The sequence below is a fragment of the Anomalospiza imberbis genome, chromosome 2, assembly GCF_031753505.1.
Source record: "Anomalospiza imberbis isolate Cuckoo-Finch-1a 21T00152 chromosome 2, ASM3175350v1, whole genome shotgun sequence".
Lineage (NCBI taxonomy): Eukaryota > Metazoa > Chordata > Aves > Passeriformes > Viduidae > Anomalospiza > Anomalospiza imberbis.
In genome coordinates this window covers 35056279-35068695 of record NC_089682.1, presented here as the reverse complement: position 1 = coordinate 35068695, position 12417 = coordinate 35056279, and the positions used below count along the sequence as shown (strand labels likewise).

At 46.9% G+C, this 12417-nt stretch overlaps 1 protein-coding gene across 1 annotated transcript; it reads right to left on the bottom strand.

Moving 5' to 3' along the window:
* Positions 1 to 792: 792 nt before the first annotated feature.
* Positions 793 to 12051, bottom strand: LOC137468656 (uncharacterized). Its single transcript, XM_068180543.1, has 6 exons — positions 11658 to 12051; positions 10549 to 10827; positions 8859 to 9107; positions 5495 to 5629; positions 4774 to 4893; positions 793 to 3360 (listed from the first exon to the last, which is right to left on the bottom strand). Exons 1-6 carry the CDS (start codon positions 11716 to 11718, stop codon positions 3200 to 3202), a joined length of 1005 nt encoding a protein of 334 aa, XP_068036644.1. The 5' UTR covers positions 11719 to 12051; the 3' UTR covers positions 793 to 3199.
* Between the last annotated feature and the right edge of the window lie 366 nt (positions 12052 to 12417).

The following is a 12417-nucleotide window of genomic DNA, read 5'->3' as shown; positions in this document are numbered from 1 at the left end:
ACACAGCCTCACCAAAGGCACCAGAAGCCCCAAAGAGGCAGCACAGGCACCTCTGTTTCTGGTCAAATTCCTGATAGCACCACCCACATCCATACCCTGTTCTCCTGTCAGACCCAGGCTGGAAAGTGTCCTTGCTCTTTCCTGGGAGATGCAGCACCATAGCCAGACTGGAAAACACCTGGAAATTCAGGCAGATGGCTCCTCAGAGTGCTGGGTTCATAGACTGCAGGGCAGGATCACCCATGCCAGTCACACCAGTGTTCCAGTGATAAACCTGTTATGATCAGTTCCAGGGGTTTGATAGGATCATATCAGGACATTGCTTTTACCCACAATCTGAGCCCACTTGTCTAAGGGTGAGAACGAGCCACCTCCTCCTTGCAAAAGGTACAACGCAGTCCAGCATCCTCTCTCACAGCTAAGGTGACTTAGGTGTCACAAAAATTACAGGTGGGTAAAGATGGGTAAAAACCAGGCCATCGCCCTGCATCCCTGCCCTGCAGCTCACAGGTCAGGCACCAGAGCAGGGCTTGGTGAGCTGCTGGTGCTCATGGATGTTCTTACACATTAACACACATTCTAACAGGGACAAGCTTGTGCCACTGTCCTACAGCCTCTCCTGGGGTGACTTACAGATGAATGTCCTCATGATCTCTGTGCCCTTTAACACCCAAGTCAGCAATAACTTATTATCACCTTTCCTTTATTTGGCGGTGCATTAATTTGAAAATAAGTCTGTACTTCCTGTAAAAACCAGAAAGAAACAATTATTAAATAACAAAACTTAAGGAGTTCTGAAACAAGGTAGAAAACAGATCTTTTTATTTGGAACAAAATGAATCAGGGGGGGAAAGGAAAAAGGTAAAAACCACCAAAAAGAGAACAATAGCTGGGCATGAATACATACAGTTAAAGGAAGAGCACAGGCTGCATTACTTCTCTCCTGACCTGACAGTAACAGAAACTTTTGCCCCGTTGCTGAATGGCACTTTCAGTGGTAAAGGACAGAAAACCAGCCGTGGTTCAATCTGTCTCACAAAGACCTCTCACATCTCTATGGCAAAAATCCTTCCAGGACTGGGATCATAATAGTGGTGATGTTCACAGCCCTCCCAGGACTGGCAGCAGGAAGGCAGCACTAGGATAAGCTAGAGCTGGGATGCCCCAGCCCAGCAGGACAAGGCTGGCCCTGCTCTCTCACCCTCAGCACTGAAACACTGCTGTCGCCTCCAGTGCAGCTCAGAACAGTGATCAGCCTCTGAAGCATGTGCTGGAGTCGACTGTCCCCTCCTGCCCCTGCCAGAAAGTGCAGAAGTGAAGCAATGCTGACTGTGTCCCCCCATTTTGGTGACACTGGCCTGGTGACATTCACCCAGCATTGCTGCTTCTGCGCTTCTGCCACCCCAAGAACTCCGTGTCACTTTTTTTGTCATTCAACTCACAGCCTTTGAGGAATGTTTATACTGAAAGGAGTTAGAACAGCACCGTAAGGAAAAGAATTATCACCTCCCTCTTTACCGTGGAAAGCCTGATTCCTACAGCAGCCTTTAAAAGCAGAGACAGGCTGAATCACCACCAACACAGCACACAAGATCCAAACATCTTCCAAAGAGAGTCACAGGACAAGGAAACAACGAAAACAATCACCTATGGCTGGGTGTCACTGATGCAGAGCCTTGGCAAGTACACAGAGATGAAGGACTCCCAGGTAAACGTGCAGCCATCCCACCAGCTCCTTCCCCTGGGAGAGAAATCCTCAGTTTAGTTTGGATTCTGCTGGGGTGCTCGCAGCCCTCGTTGGATGGCTTTCACCAGGCATACCTTAAATCCATTTCCAAGGGATTCACAGTGTTAGCACAATATAAAACAGGGATGAAATGTCAAGGGAGGAGAGGAACGCAGTACCCACCTACCCATCCCTTTTGGTCCCAGTCTGTACCATCTCTGCTTTTACTACCATGCCCTTCTAGCCCAACAGGCTATTTTAACACTAACAACCAATTTACCACCTCAGTTGGACTACTAAAATTGTCTTATACATTAAATACCTTGCTCTGGCAGCACATCCTGAAGCACTCCTTGCAGTCCCTGGCAGCTTTGCTGGGACTCAGCTGCCTGAGGACAGAATCCTTGCCCTCTCCTCACCACATTCTTCTTCCCTGCAGGTCTAGCCCAGCTGCTCCACAGGCACAGCTCCCCTGAGCAGAACAGGACATGTGTAGCAGCACGACTTACCTAAGAGATTCTATAAATTGCTGCTGTCTGTGCAAATAACACAGCCGCAAACAAGCCTACATGCACAGGCAGATGGCCAGCTTCATCAGCTTGCAGCAGCTAAACTACTACACTAAAGGCACTAATGCTTGCATTGATAAACAATCTCAGCCTTAAAATCAAGGTTTCTGCCAAAATTGCAGTCCCAAGCCCCAGGCCCCCGCCTGCTGCAGGCAAGCAAGCGAGTGACAGCGCTGGCTTGGCTCGGGGACAGCCCAAGCAGTCGGGTTCTGGTGAAAGGTAACTTGTACCCTCTGTCATTTGGGGCACCAAGAGGTGAGCAAAGCCAGCATCACCCCGGGTCTGCACACAGCACCTGCAAGTCAAATTTCAAGCCCCACCACTGCTCCTGCTCCAGGCAGCAAGAGGTGAGGGCCAAATCTGGAGCTCAGAGGAGCGGCTCAGATAAGCATCCAGGACAGCAGATACCAAGCTGAGACCTCCTTTGAGTTTCCTTGGCAGAGCCTGTGAAAAAATTGCCCCGAAGTCTCCCGAGAAGAGGCTTTCTCAGGAAATTTCTGGCAAGTCGTTGGCTTCTGCCTGGGACTGGCAGGCCACCTCAACCTGCCTGTAGTGCCTGCCCCTGGCTGGCAGACATGGCAAGGCATGGGGTGGGCAGGGAGCAGGAGGAGCCCTCTCATCCCAGGCTGTCCCCTGGGCTCCTCAGTTTAGCTGCAGCTTTGTTATCAGGCAAAGCATCAAAGAGCTGCCCCTTTTGTTTGTTGGAGAACCTGTCAGGCCACGGCAGTGGGCCTTGAAACCAAGTGTGTGCTTTTCTCTGCGTTTTATTTTTTCTTTTAAAATGAGGTCAGAAGGTCTGACACCTCACGTCTTTCGCCTGCTAAATTTTTCCAGACACAGTGAGACTATGGGATGCGAAGGACAAGTGTCACAGGCTTCAGGGTGAAACAGCAAGCATGTGAGATCAGTCATCAGTTGGATCCGGGAAGCAGTCTGAGGCATCTTCCTGGCTTCCCATATCAACCAGGACCTCAGCATCTGGCATTTCCTCAGCTTCTATCTGCACTGGTAAGCTTTCTCCTGCCAGTGGCTGGGGCTCAACACCTTGACCAATCTGGGCAGCATCTGGAAAAGGGAGAAATGGTTTATAAGTGCCCATACAATGGCTCACCCTCATGGAAATTCACCCCCTGGTCCCTAATGCTGCAGGCTGCCTAATCCGCTCAGTCCCCTCGCCCCAGGTATCTGCAAGTCAAATTTCAATTTTCTCTGTAACTACTTATTTATTGAGCCATTCATCGTGCCTCAGGGCACTTTGGTACTGAAGCTATCTGGCTTCTTAGTACCAAAGTACTTCAGTACTGTTAGTACCAAACCTTTAGTACCAAAATACTAAAGCCAAATCTATTCACTTACATCTGAATAATTAAAGGTGGCTAACAGCATACATTTAGTTCTCACCTACTTTCCACATGCATCTCTGCTTTTTACTAAATTGTAAAAAATTTAAATATGGACTACTTTTTAGTCAAACTTATAATGTTTGTATTTTTTATTAAAAGCACTACACTTGAAGTATATTAATATTAAACAATGACCTGAAAGCCTTTTTTTTTCTCTTTCTTGCTCTATGTTCATGAGTAGCATATAATATTTTGAAAGCAGAGCAAAGAGCATCCAAGGTTAGATATAAGGCACAGCAGAGCTACAGGAGGCTGTGCATGGGTACAGTGAAGGCCACCAGAAATGGAGACAGCAGTGCTGAGACCAGGCTATGACCTATGTAAAGGTACTCCAGTTCATGATGTCTCTGCTAAACCTACTCCAGCTGATGATGGTGCATTACTAGGCAAGGTGTTGCCAGCATTTGTGTTTGGGAAGAAAAACTGAGGGAAACATAATGCAAAAAGTGGAGTACTAATATCAAGCACTTAGAGAACAGGACATCTCTGGAGGGTCTTTATCACCGCACTCTCTTGACCATATTGTGCTAAGGCTGTGGGGGTTTATGCTCAATTTCTTTGAAAAATTTAAAATGTGACCATATTCCCACTCTAGCCTCTATTTAAGAAAATACACAAGCCTCTGGCTTTGATGGGATTTAGCTGTGTTTACAGCTCAGCATATTGGTTCCTGCTGTCCTGAAGATGACTGCTTAAAAAAACAATGCAGATTTTCATAAAACGTTACTGATGAAAAGGAGAGAAGGGTGAGAAAATTGCAGGAAAACTGCTGAGTTTTGGGGGGATTGCTGTTTCTGAGGTATGTGTTTTCGCACAGGAGATACTGGAGCAGACAGCCTGCAGCCTGCTGGCAGCACCCTCTGTGGGATGCTTGTGGGATGGCTGCCTCTGCCTCTCATGGCATGAGTAATGTACTTAAAAATGCCCTGCTGCAACTCCTGGAGAAGCTGCAGCACCTTCCCCGTGCTGGCATGTCCCAGGCGCCTCTCTACTGTCACCTCCACCCCCACCAGCCACACTGTGCCCCTCCTAACCAAGGTACCCTGTCTGACCTCAGACAGGTCGCTGGACTCACCAGGTTTCGGGGGACGGTCAGTCTGGGCAGCTTGAGCCTCGACACGGTCTCCATTGGGGGGGCTCTTCGTGCCTTCACCGGACACCACTGACATTGTTAACACGTCATCCTTCTCCTCCTCTGTGAAACCAAACCCAGAGATTTGGAGGAAGGTCTCCACACCCCCAGCCCTGGCAGGTGTGCTGTGAGGCCAGACCCCCAACACGCGTTTGCGTCCGCTCCTCACGCGGCGCTGGCTCCGCTCCCGGAGCGGACAGATGCCGAGAACGGAGGGTCACTGCCAGCCTGCCAGAGACCAGCCTGGCCGTGCTAGCAGGATCACAGCTTGAGGTGGCACGGGCAGATTGCTACCTCAGGGACTGCTGCTGACAGAGGACTGCCATCAGAAACCTTCAGGTCTTTTCGGGATCACACCTGAATAAGGTTCCATTTTATTGCCCATAGGAGAGATTTTGCTGTGGGTTTTTCTTCTGGCCAGGAGCACAGGGTGAGGACACAAGTGTGAGGTGAATAAAGGAAAAGTGAGGTTTAATTCAAGACCCATAGAGGCTGCCTATCAGCAAGCAGACTTCTGCTCCAGCAGGTCAAGGGAGGACAGGCTGCAGGATAAGCAGCCACTCAGCTGAGACCAGGTTACTCTAAGGCCATGTCAACCCCAGCCTGTACAAACACAGTCCTCTCAAAAATTCATAACAGGAGGGCCACAGCATTCCCCACTCACCTGAAGGCACTGGGATGAACTTGTGTCTCCTCTTCATGCAGCAACATATGGCTGCAGGCAAAGCCACCACCAGGATAAGCACACCCGCTGCACACCCTGCCAGGATGTAAATGAACCCCGGGTACCGCAGCAGGTCTGCAGGAAGGACACAACATTGTTAGCTACCATAGTGGACAAATTCCTTTCTCCCAGTGGGAGAAACCATGCAGCCACATTAGAGCTTGTTGACATCATTGTTGCTTTAGCTTGGATCAGGGCAGCTGACACTGAGCTGTGGCACTTTGGGATTTATTTCACATCATTTAATTATGGCACGGAATTTTTCATTTAGAGGAGAGGCCTGTGTGCCTAAGCTGTGTGCATTCACTTCTGCCTGCCCTGATCACTGACATCTAAGGTAATCTGTAAGTTTTAATCAAATTTAACAGAGAAGGTGGTGGTTTGAAAGATATTACATTTCAACAAGTTGTATGAAAATGGGCAGCTGAGGAGGGAGACCTAAGGAAGCACCTCCTGCTGAAGGAAAAGCTGCCGAGTCTACCCTCAGAGCTGGCATCAGAGAATCCACTCAGGACAGTCTTGTAATGACTGTAGCAACCTCAGAGCAAGTCTCATCAGAGCATGCACTGCCTCAGGCACCAAAGACTGTGGCCACTCGAGCTGCAGGGGAAAAGCCCTTCCCAAGCTCCGCTGCTGCTCGGGGAAAGATTCCACCCTGTTCTCCCCTGCCTGGCCAGGAGCACAGAACACACAGCAGGAGCAAGGGCTGCAGATGGCTGAGCAGAAGGGCAGCACAAGTCACTGGTGATTATTTCCCAGCTCAGCAGCCCTTGTTCAGGGTTGCTGTGACGGGGCAGACCGCACGTTCACTGCTGCTGAGCAGGCAGCTGGTACAGGGCATGGAGACTTGCACAAGAGAGACCCATGCAGGCTTGCTCCTTCACTGAGCTAATCTCCTCCAACTTGGGGCAGCCTCTAGGAAAACTCTTCTTGGCATATGCAAAAAAAAAAAGAAAAAAAAAAAAAAAAAAAGAAAAAATAAACATACAGCTCCACTTTAATGACAACATCAATTCCTTAGGTAAGCCTGTGCCATCCCTTTTTGAATAATTTAACTGCTTTTCAGCAGCACACATGCCTGCACAGCAGCAACCAACAGGCTCATTTGGAGCATATTTCCAAGCCCTCAAAAGCACTAATTGCTCCATCTCTCCAGAGACTAGGAAGAATTTTAAATGTTCCAGGATATACTACACGCCATCATACTCCACCTACTCACCGGGACAGTAAAGATAACTGCACACAGGTGCTTGTGGTATTTTCAGAGTGCTTGTTCCAGTCTTTTTAAGAATAATTACCAAGTTCAAAAAAATCCATATTCAAAATGAAAAACTTTCAGCAGAAACTCAGAAATAATTTCCCTAATTATTTTAGTTGATGATCGCTTAGAGAATATTGTGAAAAGTATAAATACAAGTTGGAAATATTTTTCCTGAATCTTTTTCCTAAAAATTTGCCACTTGTTAATAAGGTCTTTTGGGGATAAAATATTGTGTTAAAAATAAGCAATGAACAAGTAATTAATCAATAAAAGTCTTTTATATATGTTGACTTCTTAATTTCTGAATCCTGTGTGCTCAGAGCCCTGTGTTGCCTGGTAAGTTTACGGCATTTCTACCAAATTGTTTTTTGGTTATTCAAAATTAATTTAATCAGCCAACAGGTTGCCCAAATGGATGTTTTTACATAGATTGTATACCTACAGTGGAAAAAGTAAATTCAGCCCTTTGCCTGGAGCAAATAATAACCCACAAAAAAAATTAATCTTCAATTAAATTAAATGAACCCATTTCCCTCATCAATTCATTTTACTCATACCCAGAATTGCTTTTACTTTTTACAAATGTGGTTGCATTTGGTGACTAAAAAGTGGAATCGCTGCCACTTTCTTTAATTCAGACCCTTTCAAATGTGTGTTTATGTGCGTGTCCATCCCTAAAGAGATGTCACTAAATTCCTTCATGAGCTTTGCAAGGGGAAATGGGGAACAGATATCACACCCAGGGGACTGGGCAGCCACCCAGGATCAACCATGGAATCTGAGAGCACTTGTGTGATTTATCAGAGGGCTTGACTAAACAGCTCACGGATGTTCACATGGATGTGGAGAGCCTCATTCCAACAGTGCCTCAGCCAGCTTGGCTCTGACTACATAGAACAGCCTCCAACCAATTTAACTGGGCAAAATCCAGATCACTGCTCCACAGCCACAAGTGCCAGATCTGCACAGATTGGCCAGCGGTGCCAGAGGGACCAGGAATGGACAGCCCACAGCACCTCTGCCAAATGCCACCACACAGGACACGGGGAGTGGTCAGGAGGGGTGCTCTCACATCAACTGCATGCCAGCCACAGAAGAAAAGACACTATCTATCGTGGAGCTGGAGTGTCCCAGACAATTTCTAAAATGCTACTGTATAGGTTCGCTAGTAGCAAAAGTGATTAAATTAATTACAGCAAAATTTGTCAAAAACCTTATATAAGTTATGCCTGTAGTTTTAATAACCATCTTTGCTGCCAGAGAGTAGAAGAACCTTCACTGCTGGAGGTGCAAATTAAATGATACCCAAGGATCCAGATTTTCTGTCTCATTAGGCTCTGGCCTTATTCAAGCAGAATACTCAGCATTTATGAATATGTTGCAAATGGATAAAGTCTCAGCCTTCTCAGAGACTTATATGTCTGAACAAGAATATGGAGGGGAAAAAACCCTACATTCCAGAAGTAAATGACTTGTGTCTTTACCCACTTCTGATGGATGGGGCTGATGGAGAGGCATTTGCATAGATCAGAAAATCTTTTGTGCTTCTGGCCTAGATAAGAGGAAAAGAGATTAGGCAAAACACCTCAACTGAGTCCAGAAGCAACAGGGCTGAACTAGTGGAAGGTTTTTTATGGGGATGCACAGAAACTGGAAGGCAGCTGGGTCATGGATGCACGTCAGAGTAGGAAGCAGCCTGTGTTTCTAAAGTAGCATAGAGGATTGGTGCATGGGGGGTTGCAAATCTCCGTCACCAAAAAGTAGGAAAAGAGACAGATGGAGATCCATCCTTGCTGCAAAGCTGGGTAAAAGGACCTCCTCAACAAACTTATCCCATCTGTGGTTGTAGGCTGTATCAGTCCAAAGCACAAGAGGGAGAAGGAAATCAAGGGGTCTTGATTTCTAAAGGCAAGATTTGGTAACTCTGGAAGGGAGATGCCAGAGGAGGACAGAAGAGTTTGATATTTTGAGGACACCAACAGCTCTTCAGTTTGCTGCTGCAAGAGATCCAAAGGAAGATTTTCTGGAGATGCCATTACTCACCGTAGCTGCAAGACAGTGTAATGGGTCTGGTCCTCGTGACACTGTTCCCCTTCAAAATTTCACACACAAACTCCCCAGGCTCAGTTCTGCCCAGGTGAACTTTCTTCCCAGCATCCTTAATGCAAGCACCCTCGGCTTTCAGGTGGGTGCCATTCAGCAGCCACCGAAAGACCAGGATCTCGTTGCTGGCCATGTTGCAGGACAGCTCTGCAGTTCCATCAGGGAAGCACTGGATACCGATGGTCGGCTCTGGTCACACACAGCATGGGGCAAGGGAAACAGGGAGGAAAGAGAGAGGTGAGGAGAGGACTCAGCAGTGAACACGAACTGAACAGAACAGCAATCCCAGCAATACCACATTTACTGTATGAAGGGAGCACAGAAACAAATAACCACACTCTTGAGTGCCTGCACTTTGCCCTGAAATGCTTAACAGTGCCTACCCCAGCCCTGCTAGTGACTCTTGATCCCTGTTATGGGATATCTGGCATATTTTCATTTTCCTAACTGACACTGAAAAAAAAATTTTAAAAGCCCCTGGTCTGAGAGGATGTGTGCCAGCCAGAGCCCTCCTCTGTAATCAGCAGATAATCACAGCTTTGGAGGAGACTCAGTCCTCCCCTCCACCAGAGGTTTGTACTTTTGCTGTCACTCTGCCTCTTCTTCCTTTTTTAGAGAGGAACTGGTGCAAATCACGGCCAACATGGATATGAACACAAGACACCTGCAGTTAGATACGATACCCAGACTAGGACATTTTCAAATAAATCTATTTATCATTACTCTTGCTACATTTCCCTGAATTTCTCACTTTCAGTCTACTACAAGGAGCAAACCTATTTCCTACACTTGCCGCTTTGCATGTACATACTAGATAGAGAACTGGTATGGTTTTAGGACAGCAGGAGTAACACTGAGAACATGTAACCATGGAAATAAGCTCAGAAATCACTGTCTTGTGCTAGGACATCATCTTCAGTTAAAATTCCCTGCCTCCAGGAACATGTTGGCTGTGGAAGTTTTTCCCTACCTTAGGGGTGGCAAGAAGGAGGAGGCAACAGAACAGAAGGAGGAGGCAAATGTTCCCAAAGTAAAGCCACTGAAATGGAGGTTAAACCCAGGACACTTCTGCAGTTTTTGACTACTTCCAGTCTAAGCCCCTGTTCTTCATACCAAGGAGTCACATCTTTGACCTACTGTGCACAGCAGTTCCGCCTGTTTGCACCCAAAAGGTGCAAGGGTTCATTTGTCTTCACTGAGACCAGTTTGCTCAGACATTTTCATTACAGTTTCGTGCGCTTCAATTTATCTTAGATGCCTGTGTAAGTGAAAGCCCTGCAAAAGGAACGGTGGTGATGAGGACCAGAGCAAGGCTCTGTCTGCCTGGAGCACTATTCAGCAGGAGGACAAACCCTCCTAAGCCTTCTCCATATTAACCCAAGCAATGAGCTGGATCCTGTACAGAAGTGACTTTGTCTCTGTCTTTGCTGCCTGCAGATGGATGAGCAGGCACACAAAAGGGAGCAGAAATTCTGAGGCTACAAGGGACAGGAGGGAGACTGGCTCGGCTCCCAGAGGCACCTATAGCTCCTGCAAGCTCAAGCAGCTTCTTTGGAAAAATTTCAAGGCATCAGCCTTCCAACCAGGTTCACAAGTTCAAAAGCTTTTTGTTGCCAAGAAGGCCACTTACCAAATACTTCCAGTGTAAAATTTCTGATGGTGTTCTGAAAAACAAATCCGTATTTTCCTTCATCATCTTTCTCCACACTCCTCAGCACTAGGGAGCCGTTCTCCAAGTTCAGCCATCTACTGGCAGAAGTGCCACACTTGGCCAACAAGGTATCATTTAGGACAGTTGTAGAGCATTTCTTATCCTCCTTACTCATGCTGGAGAAGTTCTGCAGGCTTTGGATTTCCAAAGAAAAGACTGCTGAATCACCACTGAGTGCACCAGTCCAGATGACAGAGCCTGGAAGGAGAGCAAGCTTGCCATGTCCATCCATCCCCTCCTGGCTGCCCCCCAGGAAGGAAAATGCCCAGGTGAGACAAAGAGGGGCAGACCCAACCCTAGGGACAGGTTGGATCACCAGTGATGGAAAATTAGAGGAGTGGGACGCCTCCTTTAAGGTCCAACTTCCCCCACCTCAACAGCACAGGAATGGTGTGCACACCATGCACACAGGGAAACAAAAGGCTGAACAGCTGGTCTTTTCTCTCCCTAAATTTAAGATGACCATCTACTAGCACCCATCAGAGATGAGAGACTGTGCAAAGAAAGGTCCTCAGGGCATCAGTGCCATGGACCTTGCACAGAGGGTAGCAGAAACAACAGCTGCAAGTGCACAGCTGCTTTCACCCAAAGAGTAAGGTCACAGTTTTAACTCAAACAGGTCTCGCAGTACACTAGCACATTATTAAGATGCTGTGTGTAAATCAGAGATGAGTAAACGGCAGGGTGACAGCAGCTTGGGGGCTAACCCAAGGTCACACCGAGTGTTGGGAGCTGGACCACGTCACTCTCCAATCAGCACTCTGCATACAAGGACCACACATTCCTCACTGAAAAGCTTCTCCAGACACAGGACACTCAGAAAGTACAACATTGTTAGTTATTGTTCATTTACTTGCAAAATTATCTGTCTTACTTTGGTCTGACTTCCCCTTTCATGTATTAGCAGCTACATCATTTGATGTCACCCCAAATCTGGTAGCGTCCTTAAAAGATCTTGGAGCAAAATTAGGGTGTCTGTTCATCTGGGCAAATCTGTGCCAACCCCAATAAAGAAAAATCCTACTTACCTTGAGTAACAGTTATTATCACTAGCAGGCAGAGCAGAGCAAAAGGAGAGCTGAAATCCATTTCAAAGAGCTCCTTGCATCATATGCTGAGGAGACGATCTGGCTACAGAGCTCAGTGAATATAGTGTTCGGGAAATGATGTCAGAAGCAAGAGTAAAAAAAAAAAAAAAAAAAAAAGAAAAGAAACTCCATAGTGGACAGATTGAATGATGTTTCAAAATAGACCTGCAAGGTTTTGGGTGACTGAACTCGGGCTGAGCCAATGCAAGCCACAATGTGCTCTGCAGAGTCCCGCAGCTCAAAGGTAGCTATGAGCGTAAGAATAGGGCTGAGAGATGAGGGGAAACAAAAATATCTCCTGGTCAGCTCACCCCATTTAGGAAGATGCTAATGCCAAGAGCACGCAAAGGAGAAACATCTACTTCTTTCATCCTTTTCTAGTTTATCACAGTACAGCATCCCCACCCACAGAGAAGAAATTAGTCCAGTCAGATAAAGCACTGGACATGAAAACCAGCTGATTTTCTGAAATACTAAAAATGATCACTCCTTGACATCTCACCAGCAGGAAGGAGGTGTGGAACAAGGCTCTCCCTCTGTTCCCAAAGGCTGTGTTGCCAAAGTGAACTTTGCCAGGCTCTTTTAACAATTGAGTGGTACCTGCCATGCAGGAAAGGCTCCATACAGCCATCTCAGGCAGAGTAAAGCTTATGGGAAATTAAGTTGCATTGCAAAACTAAACTGAATGTAGCCCAGAAGC

Excerpts from the sequence above, each read along its gene's own strand:
- LOC137468656 (XM_068180543.1), bottom strand. The coding sequence starts at position 11,718 with ATGGATTTCAGCTCTCCTTTTGCTCTGCTCTGCCTGCTAGTGATAATA. Across the intron at positions 10,828-11,657 it reads GATAATAACTGTTACTCAAG|GCTCTGTCATCTGGACTGGT; the intron begins GTAAGTAGGATT and ends CTCTCCTTCCAG. Across the intron at positions 3,361-4,773 it reads TGACCGTCCCCCGAAACCTG|ATGCTGCCCAGATTGGTCAA; the intron begins GTGAGTCCAGCG and ends TCCCTTTTCCAG.